The 16,060-nt window shown below is 42.1% G+C and overlaps 2 protein-coding genes across 2 annotated transcripts in view; both read left to right on the forward strand.

Moving 5' to 3' along the window:
* The first annotated feature begins 865 nt into the window (after positions 1–865).
* LOC137504745 (uncharacterized) lies at positions 866–8,659 on the forward strand. The gene is made up of 4 exons (XM_068233330.1): positions 866–980; positions 3,494–3,619; positions 6,907–8,511; positions 8,604–8,659. The coding sequence occupies exons 1-4, from the start codon at positions 866–868 to the stop codon at positions 8,657–8,659; spliced, it is 1,902 nt and encodes a 633-aa protein (XP_068089431.1).
* The window catches only part of MUC4 (mucin 4, cell surface associated), a 111,335-nt gene continuing 103,541 nt past the window's right edge, over positions 8,267–16,060 (forward strand). Inside the window, exons 1-6 of the mRNA XM_068281244.1 lie at positions 8,267–8,994; positions 11,085–11,218; positions 11,301–11,465; positions 12,071–12,223; positions 12,311–12,432; positions 14,537–14,619. Of these exons, the coding sequence (XP_068137345.1) occupies positions 8,814–8,994; positions 11,085–11,218; positions 11,301–11,465; positions 12,071–12,223; positions 12,311–12,432; positions 14,537–14,619 (838 nt within the window). The 5' untranslated portion in view covers positions 8,267–8,813. The remainder of the gene's footprint in view (positions 8,995–11,084; positions 11,219–11,300; positions 11,466–12,070; positions 12,224–12,310; positions 12,433–14,536; positions 14,620–16,060) is intronic.

Genomic DNA, 16,060 nt, shown 5'->3' on the forward strand with positions numbered 1-16,060 from the left:
ATTAAATGCAATAAATCTTTATTGAAATCCAACCGCAAGAAATATATAAAAACAATTAAAAATTACAAAAAAGGATGCATCCAGTCAGGGCCGGGCCGAGGCATAGGCTGGAGAGGCTCCAGCTTTAGGGCGCAGTGTAGGAGGGGGCGCACAATTCATTCAGTTGTCATTCCTAATTGTGTATTAAGCAGAAAGAAATAAGAAAAGGGGATATATAGCAGTGACTGCATGCCAGATAACTAGAGATTAAGGTGTTGGGGAGGTTGTGGACCCTGTGGCACCTCTTAGTCTGATAGCAATCAGTGTGTGATGGCTGGGGTGGCAGGGATGGGGGGGCACACTTTGGTGTCTCAGCCTTGGGTGCTGGAGGACCTTGTCCCAGCTCTGCATCCAGTGTCTGATAATAAGCAAAATCACAATAATCACAAATAATTGAGATTCCACTCTCCATATATCATCATTTGCTAATATACAAATAGATAGATGTCTTCAAGTACAAAAACCTGCAAGGAATAAAGTGCATAACAAGCATAAGTGAAAAAACACCAACGTAAAAATAGGGTTCCTCAAAAAAGAAGGGGAACAGTACGGCCAAAAGTTGATAAAAGGTGGTGCGACAAAAACGTGGATATATAGGAATAAATCGACCCTGAATAAATAAGTGGAAAAAATAAAAGTGTTGTGACAAAAAGGTTGCACTAAAAAAGTCAAAAACAAAAAATGAATGAAGTAAATAATGGTACAGTTTGAATATGCATGTTAGCTGTAAGTAATGAAGATGGAAATTGGAAAAAAGTAAAATACATGGTTTGCTCTATTTCCTTGACAACCAGACGCGGCTTGTGTCAAGGAAATAGAGCAAACCATGTATTTTACTGAACGTAAACACATGGATGCAGAGATACCGGATGCAGTGTACACAGTGAAGGTTGCAGTAATTTTATCTGACCCTGCAACAGAATTATGCAGGGGGTTCTCAGGTATTCTTAAGTAAACATAATTAAAAAAGTAGTTACACATTTATGTTGCATGCATACTTTTTTTTAGACAATTAATGTTATATGCATATTTATTCTTTTAATCAGCACCATACTACATTAGCATTATTATACTTTCTACAGTTATTGTGCTGTAACAGTGTTGGAGGCTGCAGTTTCCAGCTATGCTGTACATTAATACTGTATAGCTTCCTCTTGAAACTATATTTTTTGAGATATCCCATGGTTTAATTTTATGTTCAAATCTTCTTTTAATGTTTCATGGTCTCTGCTTAATGACACAGTCTTTAAAGTATGCCAGAGGTAAGATCTAAGAACAAAAGAGCCCTTTTTGTAATGATCTGCTCAGCTGCCTGTGCAGGCAGGCAGCTTTTTGACCATTGTTTAGGTTTGCATGCTGCAGGACTCTGGAAAGGAGACCCTCTGTCAGTTTTGCAGCTTGTGCTTGCTGAGGAATTTGCATACGTTGTCATGCAAATTGCCTGGCCACATTCATTGGATGCGTGTACTATAAGTACTATGTGTTTCCCACAATGCTTGGCTGGTCATAAGGATTCCTTCCTGTGAAACACTCCTGGAGGAGTGTCAGCCTTACTCTTTGTTTGAAGTTCAGCTTAGAGTAATTTCTGAAACTGCGCTAGGCAGGTTCCTCTAGTGCAGTTAGGATTGCTTATCTTTTTTTGTTTGTTCTGTTGCGATTGTCCTGTCCCAGCGGTGGTCGACAGGAAATCGTTCTGATCTCTGTTCTTGGAGTATAGCTGGTGCAGCGGTTGCAACCAGCTATCTCTTCTGATCTGTCTCACTTGGATCGCACTAGCATCTTGCGCTAGCGCTGTGGGTCCTTCTGTTCTGTCTCCTTGGATCGCGCTAGCCTCTTTTCGCTAGTGCTGTGGATCCTTCTGTTCTGCCTCCTTGGATCGCGCTAGCCTCTTTTCGCTAGTGCTGTGGATCCTATCTCCCGCCTGTTCCTGTTTTCGTGTGTCTGTCTTGTCTGCTACGAACGCTTGCTGGAGGCTCGGTGAGGTAACCGTTAAGCAAGCGCTCGCGTCCTCTGTTTCATGTTTGTCTGTCGGTGGTTAGTTAGGCGTGCTTGTCTCTATTGTGCTTATCACGTGGAGACCGCGCATGAACACGTGCACTGTTGCGAATGAGTGCGGTGTTCGCGTTTGTTATTTTCCGTATCTCCTCATTGTATGATTTGCTGTGCCTTTGCTACTCTCGTGCTCCGCCTTGCTGTAGCCTTGTGTCACGTCTGGCGATCGCACCTCTCGCGATTGCGTTCCTACTTCTTATCTGCTGTGGTGTGTGCACCGTCGCGGGTTGACGACTAGTTTGGTGCACACAGATACAACCTGTCCCTTTGCTCGTTCTCATTCGCAATCGCTTCTCTTGCGATTGCGTTCTGCGCTTCGTACAATTCCTGTCTGGCATTTGTGGAGGTATAGAGGATTGGTTCCTCTGCACTCCACAACGCCATCTGCCAACAGGAATTTCCCTCTACGGGTGCGTAGCACCTTTTGCTGGGTTCCTGCAATTATACGCTTGTGGAGGATTTCCGCCATATCAGCGCATGTGTTGTGCGCTGACCACGGAGAAAGTTCCACAATCGTTACACTTTTTTAATCTCTCTCTGCTCTCAGAAGCTATTCTCTGCAGGAAAGAGTTTTATGGTTATAATGTCTTACCAGTGAGGGTTAAAGAGAAACAGTAACCAATAATTGAACTTCATCTCAATCAGTAGCTGATACCCCCTTTCCCATTAGAAATATTTTCCTTTTTACAAATGGATCATTCGGGAGCTCTGTTTGGCTGATATTGTGGTGAAACTCCTCCCACAGTGTGGTAGCCTTGTTGCATTGTGGGAAATACTGCTGTTTACAGCTGTTTCCAACTGCCAAAAAAGCAAGCAGCATCTCCTTCCACTGTCAACACCTGCCAGCAGTAAAAATGTCACCAGGTGATAAATGTCAGAATGTAAATCAGGGAAATGAAATATTTTACAATGGGCAAACACTGATTCAATCATTTATACATAATTATTGTAAAAATTAAGCACTTTTTTATTACATTATTTTCACCGGTGTTCCTCTAGTCCGACTAGGCCCCAACTGGAGAGAAATTGTCACTTGCATACCTGAATGTTAACTGTTGCAGGCAGAGTAAGAAAAAATAGGAACACAGCCTAGTTAATATATTTGAATGTTTGGCACTGTACTGACACATGGTCACCTGATCAGTTTATTTTCACCTCGGTTATACATCGACAATCTGCGTTCTAAGCTTAGTTCCAGCCTTCCAGCAAGCAGAGTTTAGTACAGTATGTGTAATACTATTATTGATAATAATATAACAACAACATTATTATTATTATTATGTAGAGAGCCAAATAAAGTATACATTTGATGTGTATGTTACATTTATATATTTGTTAAACATAATGCTTAACAATGCATATGTTACACATCATGTGTTTATGTTTTTGGTTGTTTTCACAGATATTAATGAGTGTTCTTCTCGCCAACTTAATAACTGCTCAGAAGATGCCATTTGTTCCAATGTGGCTGGCTCTTTCATATGTACATGTCTGGCAAACTATACTGGTGATGGTATCAACTGTACATGTAAGTTACTCCTAACAAGATAGTCCTCATTTTATTTATTCATTTTTATAATTTTTCTGCCTAGAAATATATGAATGTATGTGAATTTTGTAATCACAGTTATACGGTAAGCACTTTCAAGGTGTTGTGCCAGGTAGGTTACTGCTTGATGTCTGCAATCTGCACTCAAATTCTAAAGTCATTCTATAGCACTGAGGCATTTGATTCATAAGAAAAGCTTTGTTCCCTGCTGTAATAACATCATTGCAAACATTATAATTGAAAGATCTCATTAGCGACATGGTGCAGGGAAATTTGGGTGCTCTATGTGCCACCATAGGCCCGTAATGTGAACTGCAGCTATAGCAGCGCTCAGAGAGTAATTTGGGTGCCGTCAAGAGACAGAGTACAAATTACTTTAAAAACAGTGCAATTCGCCCGCTAGCAGTAGCTGGCAGCCCAATTACATCTTACCCCCTGAGTCCCTTTTGGCCTGGAGGGGTAATTAACGGTGCTGGGACTTTTGCAGGAGTGGGGTGAGCTGTTTTTTGGCTTCAGCCTGCGCCCAAATCTTCCAGCTCTATTTTTGCATGTATGCCCTCATTAGTTGTCTGCTAGACATAATTGCATTTTTGTCCTTTTGCCTTCAGAGATAGACTAAAATATATATTCCTAGATCAATAAAGAGGATTATTTAGAAAAATATTTATTCTTGCGTACACTATATACCGGTATACATTTTCCAAGCTGTAGTTCCTACTTAGTTAGCAAGAAATTTCCTTAACATGCAGATCATAAACTGATCTTCATCTTCCAATCTAAGCACATAGCTCTCACTAGTCCCCTGACAGTAGGGTTAGGTCATTTAGTGTATAGGGTTTGGGAGCTAGTGCTCCCAAAGCCATCAATGTGTAAAGTTTGGGCACCATGTACATGAGGTCAACAGTTTTTGGTAGGGGGTATATGGTCCATGACTGGAGGCAGAGGGAATTAGTGCTGGGGTCAGGTAAGTATTTGGCTGGGTACCCAAGGAATGACAAATTTGCCTGTAACAAATGATACTCAATGGATCATTCCAATATTGGTGGGTGGATACAGTCGCCACATGATGATTGCTAAAGATCTCTCATGTTGGATCTTAAAGAGAATCTCCGACCAAGAATTGAACTTTATCCCAATCAGTAGCTGATACCCCCTTTTACATGAGAAATCTATTCCTTTTCACAAACAGACCATCAGGGGGCACTGTATGATTGATATTGTGGTGAAACCCCTCCCACAAGAAACTCTTGAGTACATACTCCTGGCAGTTTCCTGTCTGGGAACCTTGATGCATTGTGGGAAATAGCTGTTTACAGCTGTTTCCAACTGCCAAAAAAACATGCAGCAGCTACATCACCTGCCAACAGTAAAAAAGGCCCCATGTAATAAATGTCAGAATGTAAACAAGGGATTTAAAAGATTTTACAACGGGCAAACACTGACTAAATCATTTATACATAATAATTGTAAAAATGAAGCACTTTTTTATTACAATATTTTCACTGGAGTTCCTCTTTAAATGATGCAGGACGCCCAAGCATCCCACAATGCCATTGTTCTCGCTACTCCAGTTGCACGGGTTCGTGGTTCCTCTGCCCCCTCCCACATATTAGCAACATACATGTCATCAGCCGGAGGCTGATGATGCATATGTACAATGTCATAGCTGCTCTGTTGCCCAACAGGGGTTTGTATCTGATCCCTTGGGTGACAGTGTTCAGGAGAAAACCTTCAGGGGTGTATAAAGCCTTATAAGGATCTGGAGGTGGGAGTCAATTAATAAGATAATAGCAGCAAAACACCACAGAATACAGAAGGCCAAGAGTATTGGGCATAGTATTGCTGATACTCTGTACCCAGGCCAAATCCTCTGGAACTGAACAAATACAGCACCTGCATGGTACTTCAGGAATTCAAAATTATTTCTCACAATAGTTATGTAGCTTTATATTGAAACAAAAATAGAAAAGGAGGAGCGCTCCATAGTGTAACAACGTTTTATTGGAATCAATTGCGCAAATAAAATTTCACTTACTAGAAATAAGTTGAATAAAGGCATATAAAATCTTTAAAAACCTTCCTTGGTAGGTGCACCTCACACTGCCGTGTGACGAAGGCATGGAACGCCGAAACGCGTAATAACGCAACCAGCACACAGTTCTTTTCCCCTTGGGGGAGCACCCAGGGTCGCATTCCACCTGATCCCCTCAACTCCGATGGCCACGGCAGTGTGAGGTGCACCTACCAAGGAAGGATTTTAAAGATTTTATATGCCTTTATTCAACTTATTTCTAGTAAGTGAAATTTTATTTGCGCAATTGATTCCAATAAAACGTTGTTACACTATGGAGCGCTCCTCCTTTTCTATTTTTGTTTCTTTTGACTAAGCCTCTCTGACAGCCGGGCTACAAAGGAGCAGCTAAAAGTGTGACTTCCACCCGGCCACCTGTGATCACCGTCTCAGCAGCGCAAGATTGCACATCTGTTTTATGTAGCTTTATATTATTGTGCTGCAGTTAATGGCAGCACAGGTCTCCAACAAAAAGCTGTTTAAATTGTTCTTTTTTAACATTTTTTTTGCCATGAAATTGCTTATAAGGCTTTTCTGGATCAAGGAATACAAATTATATTATTACTATTTTTACATTTACTTTTCATTATATTATTACTAATTTTAATTTTTTTTAAAGAAAAACTGGTTAGTACCTCCCTTATTAAACCCTTAATCAATTATACAGGGTGGTCATAAAGGCAGAGAAAGGTAGTTTGGGAATCCACACCATGAAGGTAGTACTGTGCAGGGTAAGGCATAAAATAGTCCACAACTTCTGCTCTCTCCAACCACTACCTTGCAGATCACCCGTGTTCCAATATGAAGGGAATGCATGTATATGCCTATTCCCAATGTTTAAAAAATGTGCTCACCAGGTTTCACACTTAAGACATGTTGCTAAGGTGGTGAATAGGGAAATTAGTACGCATGTGAACATTTCCCTATTGAATTCAGTGGAGCCAATCACTGGTCTGGACAAGCAGAAAGCGGTAAGTCCACAGTTCTCTTTACTTTGTGGCCACAACACTACCTGGGTAGAATATAATTACATTTCACCCCAAAAATGAGGCCTCAGCAGTGGTCTAAGCTGCCGGATGGCAATTTATAATTCTCTGGCCTACGCTCGTTACATAAAAAGTTCAGAATAGGATAAAATACTTATTATGACTTTTTTTAAAATTTGTAACATTATCGTTTTATTTGTATTTTGTAGTTATAAACACTACGACTGAAGCACCATCTACTACTGCTTTACCTGTTACTGAAACAGCAAGTCATATAACAAGAATGGATAACACAACATTGTCTACTGTAAATGAGTCCACAGTTACCACTCCATTACTGACTGCAAACAGCACTGCTGTTATTGGTGATGTAAGTGCAACAGTTCATAGCCCAAACACAACAGTATCAGCTAACCAAACAATTAGTGCAACAGAAATGGCAAACACCACCAGTGTCACTTCTGTTCTAAATGCATCAACTGAGACCTCACCTCCAACGGTATTCACAACCAATTCCACAGATATTGCCCCACCACTGGTCACAAACAGTAGCACTGTCACACCTACTGTAAATACAACAGTTCAGAGCACAAGTCCAACAGTATTCACAACTCAGGATATTAACACCACTGCAGTGCCTGTCACAGACACTAGTATTGTCACTTCTGGTGTAAATGCAACAGCTCAGAGCACAAGCACAATATTCACAACTCAGAATACTAACACCACTGCAGTGCCTGCCACAAACGGTAGTATTGTCACTTCTGTTGTAAATGCAACAGCTCAGAGCACAAGCACAGTATTCACAACTCAGGATACTAACACCACTGCAGTGCCTGTCACAGACACTAGTATTCTCACTTCTGGTGTAAATGCAACAGCTCAGAGCACAAGCACAATATTCACAACTCAGAATGCAAACACCACTGCAGTGCCTGCCACAAACGGTAGTATTGTCACTTCTGTTGTAAATGCAACAAGTCAGGGCACAAGTACAACAATATTCACTACTCAGATTACAAACATCACGGCACTGCCTGTCACAAACAACACTACTGTAGTGCCTGTCACAAACAGAAGTGAAGTCACTTCTGGTGTAAATGTAACAGCTCAAAGCACAAGTACATTATTCACAACTCAGACTACAAGCATCACTGCATTGCCTGCCACAAATAGTAGTGCTGTCACTTCTGGTGTAAATGCAACAGCTCAAAGCACAAGTACATTATTCACAACTCAGATTACAGGCATCACTGCATTGCCTGCCACAAATAGTAGTGCTGTCACTTCTGGTGTAAATGCAATAGCTCAAAGCACAAGTACATTATTCACAACTCAGACTACAAGCATCACTGCATTGCCTGCCACAAATAGTAGTGCTGTCACTTCTGGTGTAAATGCAACAGCTCAAAGCACAAGTACATTATTCACAACTCAATATACAAGCACCACTGCATTGCCTGCCACAAATAGTAGTGTTGTCACTGCTGGTGTAAATGCAACAGCTCAAAGCACAAGTACACTATTCTCAACTCAGATTACAAGCATCACTGCATTGCCTGCCACAAATAGTAGTGCTGTCACTGCTGGTGTAAATGCAACAGCTCAAAGCACAAGTACATTATTCGCAACTCAGACTACAAGCACCACTGCATTGCCTGCCACAAATAGTAGTGCTGTCACTTCTGGTGTAAATGCAACAGCTCAAAGCACAAGTACATTATTCACAACTCAGACTACAAGCATCACTGCATTGCCTGCCACAAATAGTAGTGCTGTCACTTCTGGTGTAAATGCAACAGCTCAAAGCACAAGTACATTATTCACAACTCAGTCTACAAGCACCACTGCATTGCCTGCCACAAATAGTAGTGCTGTCACTTCTGTTGTAAACTCAACTGTTCAGAGCACAAGTGCAACTCAGACTACAAAAGTGACTGCAGCGTCTGTCACAGCCAGTAATGCAACAGTCCAGGGAACAACAGCAACCTCAGCACAGACGAGCACCACTACCATCACAAGCACAAGTGTTGCACTTGCCACTAGTAATACAAATGCAACTGCTCCGAGTACAAGCTCAACAGCGCAGATAAACCTGACCATAGCAACTTCATCAATGACAAGCAGCAGCTCACCTGTAACTGTAAGTTCTACAAGCAAATCAACCTCTATAACTACGACTCAAACTACCACATCATTGTCTGCAAAGCCTACTACAACTACAGCAAATTCAACAACCACTTCAGTGACAGCAACTTCAACCACGACTACTGTGCCTACCACAGCAGGAACTCCTGGTAAGATCAATATTAGCAGAGGACATACACTAACTGAATAAAAATGTATATTCTTGAAGCTGAACTTCTGTTAAGGCTACCTTTACACCCTAGAAACTACTAACTACTATTTAAATATAATAGCAATATTATTAATTATGGCAAAACAGTTATCTGGAATACATTCGATGAACTGTAAACATTTGGTAATAAGACTGTTACAGCATTATAGTTTCTTTTACTGTAATTTAGCCTTTAAAACTCTCTTAAAGAGAGAGAGAAGTATCTCTTAAAGAGTACCTAAGGGTAAAATGACAGAGCCTGTCAATGAGGATGAATGGGTCACGGGGTTAAATACATACAGTACCTGTCTTGTTGTCTTACACAGGTGACACTAAACCCCCTCCATGGCAGTATTGTGGCGGACATGTTTCCAAAGTCTGCTGAGCAGGGCATGGGCCACGGCATAGGCATACGCAGGGGGGATTACAGCTGCCCAGAAACCCCCTCAGACCAGGGCTGAAGCAGTGTCTGGGGACAGGCTCAGGTTGAGATACCAGAATATCTGCAGGCATCCTGCAGCTCACAACACGGCCCCTTTCTTTCCCTGCTGCAGTTGACTTTGGATGGAGCAACAGTGTGTGTACAGAGCATGGAGCAGCTCTGGGGAACTTAACAGAGTCTGCTTCACTTTCCCCTTCATTACTATTGTTGGCTGTCCTCATTATTATCCGCATCCAAACTGCTTCTGATCGATCCCGTTGACAGTCGGGAGCAGATCAGACATTTTGGAAATAATTGTCAGATCCTGTCAGTCAGATGGAAAATTGCATCATGTGTACCCAGCATGATGCCCTACCATATTAGTATTCTGTATTGTGCGTGGCTGAGGGAGACCCTTCAGGAATCCCCCCCTTGAAAATCCTGGGTTTGCCCCTGCGCGGCCATGCATTGGGTGTGGCCACAGACTCGAGGGGCAGTAAAAAAAAATCGCCATGGCCCAAATCCAAGAAGGGGAGAGGGGGTGCTAGGCAATTACCTGCCTGGAGGGCCGATGCCAGGACAGGTAGATATTTATCCTCGAGACCCCCCATCCTCCATCATTTAGAGTCTGAAGTATTCTTTAAAAAAGCCCCAATAACAAATTCAGTATCATACAGGATAATGTTTAGGCAGTTTATAAAAATGCTATGGACAGATTGCTAGTGTCACATCATATCTTTGCCACTGAGTACTACTGCCACCTTAAAGTACACCTGGGATGGTACATTGGGCTTTGTTTATACCTACCTGGGTCTTCCTCCAGCACCTTGAGCACCTTGGCTTCCCTCGCCATCCTCTTCAGCCCCTCCGTTCTGGCACTATGAGTCCCACTAATCCGGTCAGATGCTGCCAATCGTGGCTTCTGCACATGCGTGGCTCAGCTGCCTGCGCACCCTGCCACGCTCCCATCCCCGGGAACATTCTGCGCCTGCGCAGTAGTACTGCGCAGAAGAGCGCGGCCAACCAGATTACCAGGAGCATTTGCAAGAGAATGGAGGGCCTGAAGAGGACGGCGAGGCAGTCCATGGTGCCCATGGGGCTGGAGGAAGCCCTAAGTAAATATAAATAAAGCCAAGTGTACCATCTCAGGGTCACTTTAAGTGGCCATAGCAATTCAAACTCAGGACCACTACACCATGCACAAGCATCTGCTGCGAAGAGGACTGACCTTTCTATGAGAGGGTAGCACTATTTTCCTGTCCTGCAACTGAATAGTCAGGCAAAATTGGCCTCATTTCTCAAAGCATTACCACATTCAGTAATGCAAAAAACCCTGCAGATTTTACTTCACTAAGCCTTCAAGAATTGAGACCATTATTTTTAAAAAATCATGGGAACTGCATGAGGTGGCCTGCAGGAAGAGAAGGCACACTGCTGAATATCACAGTGGGGGAATATAAACTGTGACTTGTTATAATTTGCAAAACTGTAGTGCCGTCTTAAAGCAGTGATACCTTTGCGGCTTTATTTTCTGTGCACATGCATGCCACTTGTATCTTCTGCTTTTTTTGTACAGTACATATGCTTGTAAAACTATTAATATGGTTTACCTCTAAATGTCACCCCAGCTGCTGTCCTTTTTGGATATGGACCAAACTTTGGAGATACTACTTATGTCCAAAGAAGAACAGATTTCACTTCTCCACTCTTCCAACCATTGATGGGATTCCCATTTGGAAACCAAATCAGGAATTTTATATATGTGAGTATATATAATAGATATGTTGGGTTCTATTTGCAAACATTGCGTTAGCAAGGACATTTATTTAACATTTTCCTTTCAGTACACGGACAACGGACAAATTGTTTTTCCATCATCCAGAAATAACATCTTCTCTTACACAAACCCACCAGACAATGGATTCAGTGGGAGCTGTAGCCTGTCCTCCATAGCTGTATTTTGGAATGATGCCGATTTCTCCAAAAATGTGGGAACTACCTATTACCAGGTGAGTCTACAAAGAGTAAAACTGTCATTCATTTAGGCCCCTTTTACACTTGGGCACTTTCTTTGCACTGCGTTACCCTTTCTGCAAGCAGGGTAACGCAACAGCAAAGAAAGTGTATGGGGCCCAGTACACTAACTGTGTCGCATTGCGCCGGAAGTACCTGTTTCACCACCGACCTGCTGCAGAGTCAACATGCCCTGACTGTGTGACTTCCACAGGGACACAGTGGTGGCAGAATGCTTTGAAGTCAATGTGCGACGCCAACATTTTTTGTTGGCAGCAGAGGTGTGGCACGCTTTCAGAGAACGATGCAAATTTGACAGGGAAGCCTTGAATCCCAGTGACGTACTTCCTGTCAAGTAGGAAGTATGCCACTGGACGAAGGGTGGTAACAGGCAGAGAAGAGCATGCAAGGGGTGTGGGGGGCAACGCTCGGCCAGGTGTAAAACTGGCCTAAAAGGAACATATTTATTTCTTATAAATTTCCCATGTCACATTTGGCATAAAAGTACTTCAAACATATTTTGAAAAAAGGAAACAAGATTATGTTATTAAATAGTGTGACTGTATCAGAACCACAATAATTGATACTTTGAAAATAACAGGTATATACCGGTACTTCAAACAATGATCCTGTAGTTACAAGAGCACAAGACCTAATAACAAAGTACATGAAATCGAATTATACTGCCCAGTGGACACTAAAGATTACTTGGGAAAATGCTCCTGCTTATCCAGCGAAGGGAAATGATAGCAAGGTAATGTTTATGTTAATAATGCTACAGCTACACTGAAGCCTACGAAACAGTGATCAGTAGAGTGACCGTTTATTTGTTCATTTTTAGACTAACACTTACCAGGCTTTGCTGACCACTGATGGCAGTAGATCTTATGTGCTGATGCTATATAAAGATGGCAGCATGAATTGGGATGTGACCCATCCAAATCCTTTAATGGGTTTTTGCAGGTAAGATTTGATTGTATATTATGACAAAGTATTTATCAAAAGCATTCAATACAGCACCCAGTCATGAGTGTATAATCTTGTCCAGTCTTCCCACTTCCTTGTATAATGAAGTTTACCTAAACAATCTGTTAGAGTAGTTTGAGTGTGATGAGTCTTAACCGCCTTAGCGGTATGCCTGACACTGTGTCGGGCATACCGCTTGCTGACCTTGGGAGTACCCCATGCATAATTAATGTGATCCAATGGTTGCAAAACCTTTAGCTAGCACTAGGCTAGCTAGTACAAGTGTCCAGCTCCCACCGATTGCCCGCGATCCCCCCGTTAATACATTACCCAGCCTGGATCCAGCAATTGCACAGCCTCCCTACAGAGCTTCGCTTCGGTCTCTCTATGGGGAGGATCTGATTTGCGCAAGACGTCATGATGTCAGCGACGTCATGACATCATGTGCGATCCTCCCCATAGTGAAGACCGGAGCTATGCGGGGAGCCTGCACCAATCGCTGGATTTAGGCTGGGTAATGTATAAACGGGGGAGTGGCAGGGATCAGGGGTGCCGGACACTTGTACTAGCTAGCCTAGTGCTAGCTAAAGGTTCTAAATCCATTTGATCACATTAATTATGCATGGGGACACAAACTGGCAAAAAGGTTAAGCTGTATACTCACCTGAAGACGGATCAGAGAACCTCACAGCGATGTCTCCTGACAAACGAGGTTCCCCAATCCACCAAAGGCGCGCCATGTGTGTGAATGGGAAGTCAAACGATCACGGTACTTTGCGTGGGAGTTGCCAGGGATCTTAAAGAGAACCCGAGGTGGGTTTGAAGAATATTATCTGCATACAGAGGCTGGATCTGCCTATACAGCCCAGCCTCTGTTGCTATCCCAAACCCCCCTAAGGTCCCCCTGCACTCTGCAATCCCTCATAAATCACAGCCACGCTGCTGACAAACAGCTTGTCAGAGCTGGCTGTGTTTATCTCTATAGTGTCAGTCTGCTGCTCTCCCCGCCTCCTGCAGAACTCCAGTCCCCGCCTGCATCCCTTCCCTCCCTGCTGATTGGAGGGAAGGGACAGGGGCAGGGACCGGAGCTATGCAGGAGGCGGGGGAGCATCTGAGACTGACACTACAGATGTAAACACAGCCTCACAGCAGGGCTGTGATTTATGAGGGATTGCAGAGTGCAGGGGGACCTTAGTGGGGTTTGGGATAGCAACAGAGGCTGGGCTGTATAGGCAGATCCAGCCTCTGTATGCAGAGAACATTCTTTAAACACACCTCGGGTTCTCTTTAAAGATCCAATCCATCAGTCGTTATTAGCCGTGTGTCGCCAAACGTCATTTGTGTAATCGCATGCCTCTACGCACATCGCAAAATCGCAGGAACGATTGCTTGCTGTTCAAAGGAAAAAACACCGGACATCTGGAAAATCACCTAGTGGGTATGGGCCTTTAAAGCCTGTATAGGTGCTAGATCAAAGTCGGTTGAGGTTGTCAATGACAACCATCTTTGCCGATAATCTGGCATCTGTGCAGCAACTCCCAACCACTGCCTGACTAGCATCAATTCGGCCAAAGGAACGGACAATAGCTTTGTACTCCCTGCTCGCTCCGCCCACATATGTGCTCTCCACCCCCTCGACCTGCTTGGAACAGAACCTGTTGTTAGCCTGTAGGTTAACTACAAGTCTGTACAGCTTCGGACCAGCAATATTGCACACATCTAGTGTGTGTACAGGCCTTTATGCTACACAGATATAAAAAGATTGCACAGTGTATGGTCAGCTTACATTTTACAGACACTTACAGACACTCACAATAGGAGAGCTTTTTAAATGCCAAAAAATTTAAAAGCTCTTGCTAATGCAATCCTATGGGGGATTTTTCCAAAATCACATCGCTCCAGTGTGAACACTCACATAGGATAACATTAGCAAGAGCTTTTAAAATCATAAGCGCTTAGAAAAAGCTCTTGTAGTGTGAATGAGCCCTTAGGCGGTAGCCTGCCGTGTTGAGGGATTTAGAATTTAGAATGTTTATGTAGCCCTAAAGTCCATGAAAAGTTAATTTACAGGTTTTAATATTGCATTTTTTTCTGTACATAGTGACGGCACGGATCAGTTTTTCTGGAATGATAATATGGCCTTGAATAAATATCGACCAGACAACTTTGTAGGAAGTAATTCAGGTATGAACAATTTAAAAGTATTAATAATGACAAAGGCAGATATACTGTTTGCATACACTATGAAAATGTTTTTTTGCAATTAAACTGTATGGAGTTGCCAGATTTTTTAAATCACCTCTGAAAAATATGCCAAACGTTTAGGTCATGATAAGACTTTTCTTTATGGATAACACGTAAATCATAATTAAATGTAACTTTTAACTTAAAACTTTTCTTTAAAAATGTAAAAAGCACCATGATTTATTAGAATTATAATTGTGACATTATTATGTACGGTCACATTTGAGTATTTTTTTAGATACATTTTTATTGATTTTTATCAGAAAATACAATAATGCTTAATGCAGCACAAAGTAATAAACTTCAATACAGTAATCTATGTAGAGAATATACCAAAACAAGTAACCTGTTATTGCAACCTGTTGTTGTAACACCAGTAAAGGATGCTCAAAAGTTTTATAACAATAGGTGATATCAAATATCAAAAATAAATGCAGTAATATACTATATTGGTAACCATAAAGCTAAAGAAAGATACCAACATCCATCTAGCATACCAAACAGCTGCAGTTTACCAACCAGAACTCTTCACAATTTATTTGGCCGCTCTGGACTTGAGAAGGAACTGGGTTAAATAATCTAATGAACAGTAAAGAACCAGGGAACAGAAAAAAACAAAAGAAAATAGACAAATGAGCAAGCCTAAAAGGAAGACTATGGTCCTAAATTTTAGGAGAACAAAGATATTTGTAGTGGTGTTATTATTCTGACAAAATCTGCCTATCTGACCGGTGAGGAGGTAAAACAAATAAACATCGAAATATGATCATAGAGTTTACTGTATGACGTGGTGCATGTATCGCATATCTAGGGTAGTCAAGAATAAATAGGATAGGAGAGAGTAGCTTTATTAATATAATCTTTCAACCATTCATGTGCAAGGGAAACTTTATCAATGGGGGTTTGAGATCCTCCTCTAATAATACTTTCAAGATTTAGGTTTCTGCATACTACAGAAAGCAGTTTAACGTGAAAAGAACAGAGGCGCCAAAAGGATAAAAACACGATTTAAAATATTTAAAATTGCTTAGGAGGCAGTGGTGGACTTACCTCCCTCAAGCAGACACAAGGAAGCTGTGTAATTCAACAAGGTAAATTTAATGGTACACTCCAGGGGTTAAATACAACGCGTTTCGCAGGCTTACACCCGCTTCATCAGGCAGTAAAAAGTAGGAGCACACAGCAGCGTAATGTCAGAGATGCACCTGGCGCCAGGTGCATCTCTGACATTACGCTGCTGTGTGCTCCTACTTTTTACTGCCTGATGAAGCGGGTGTAAGCCTGCGAAACGCGTTGTATTTAACCCCTGGAGTGTACCATTAAATTTACCTTGTTGAATTACACAGCTTCCTTGTGTCTGCTTGAGGGAGGTAAGTCCACC

Source organism: Hyperolius riggenbachi, chromosome 4 (assembly GCF_040937935.1).
Source record: "Hyperolius riggenbachi isolate aHypRig1 chromosome 4, aHypRig1.pri, whole genome shotgun sequence".
NCBI classification, from domain to species: domain Eukaryota; kingdom Metazoa; phylum Chordata; class Amphibia; order Anura; family Hyperoliidae; genus Hyperolius; species Hyperolius riggenbachi.

Coding starts and splice junctions, on each gene's coding strand:
- LOC137504745 (XM_068233330.1), top strand. CDS start 866: ATGTATTTTACTGAACGTAAACACATGGATGCAGAGATACCGGATGCA. Junction 981..3,493: donor ATTATGCAGGGGGTTCTCAG/GTATTCTTAAGT, acceptor TTGTTTTCACAG/ATATTAATGAGTGTTCTTCT. Junction 8,512..8,603: donor TGCAACAGCTCAAAGCACAA/GTACATTATTCA, acceptor TCAACTGTTCAG/AGCACAAGTGCAACTCAGAC.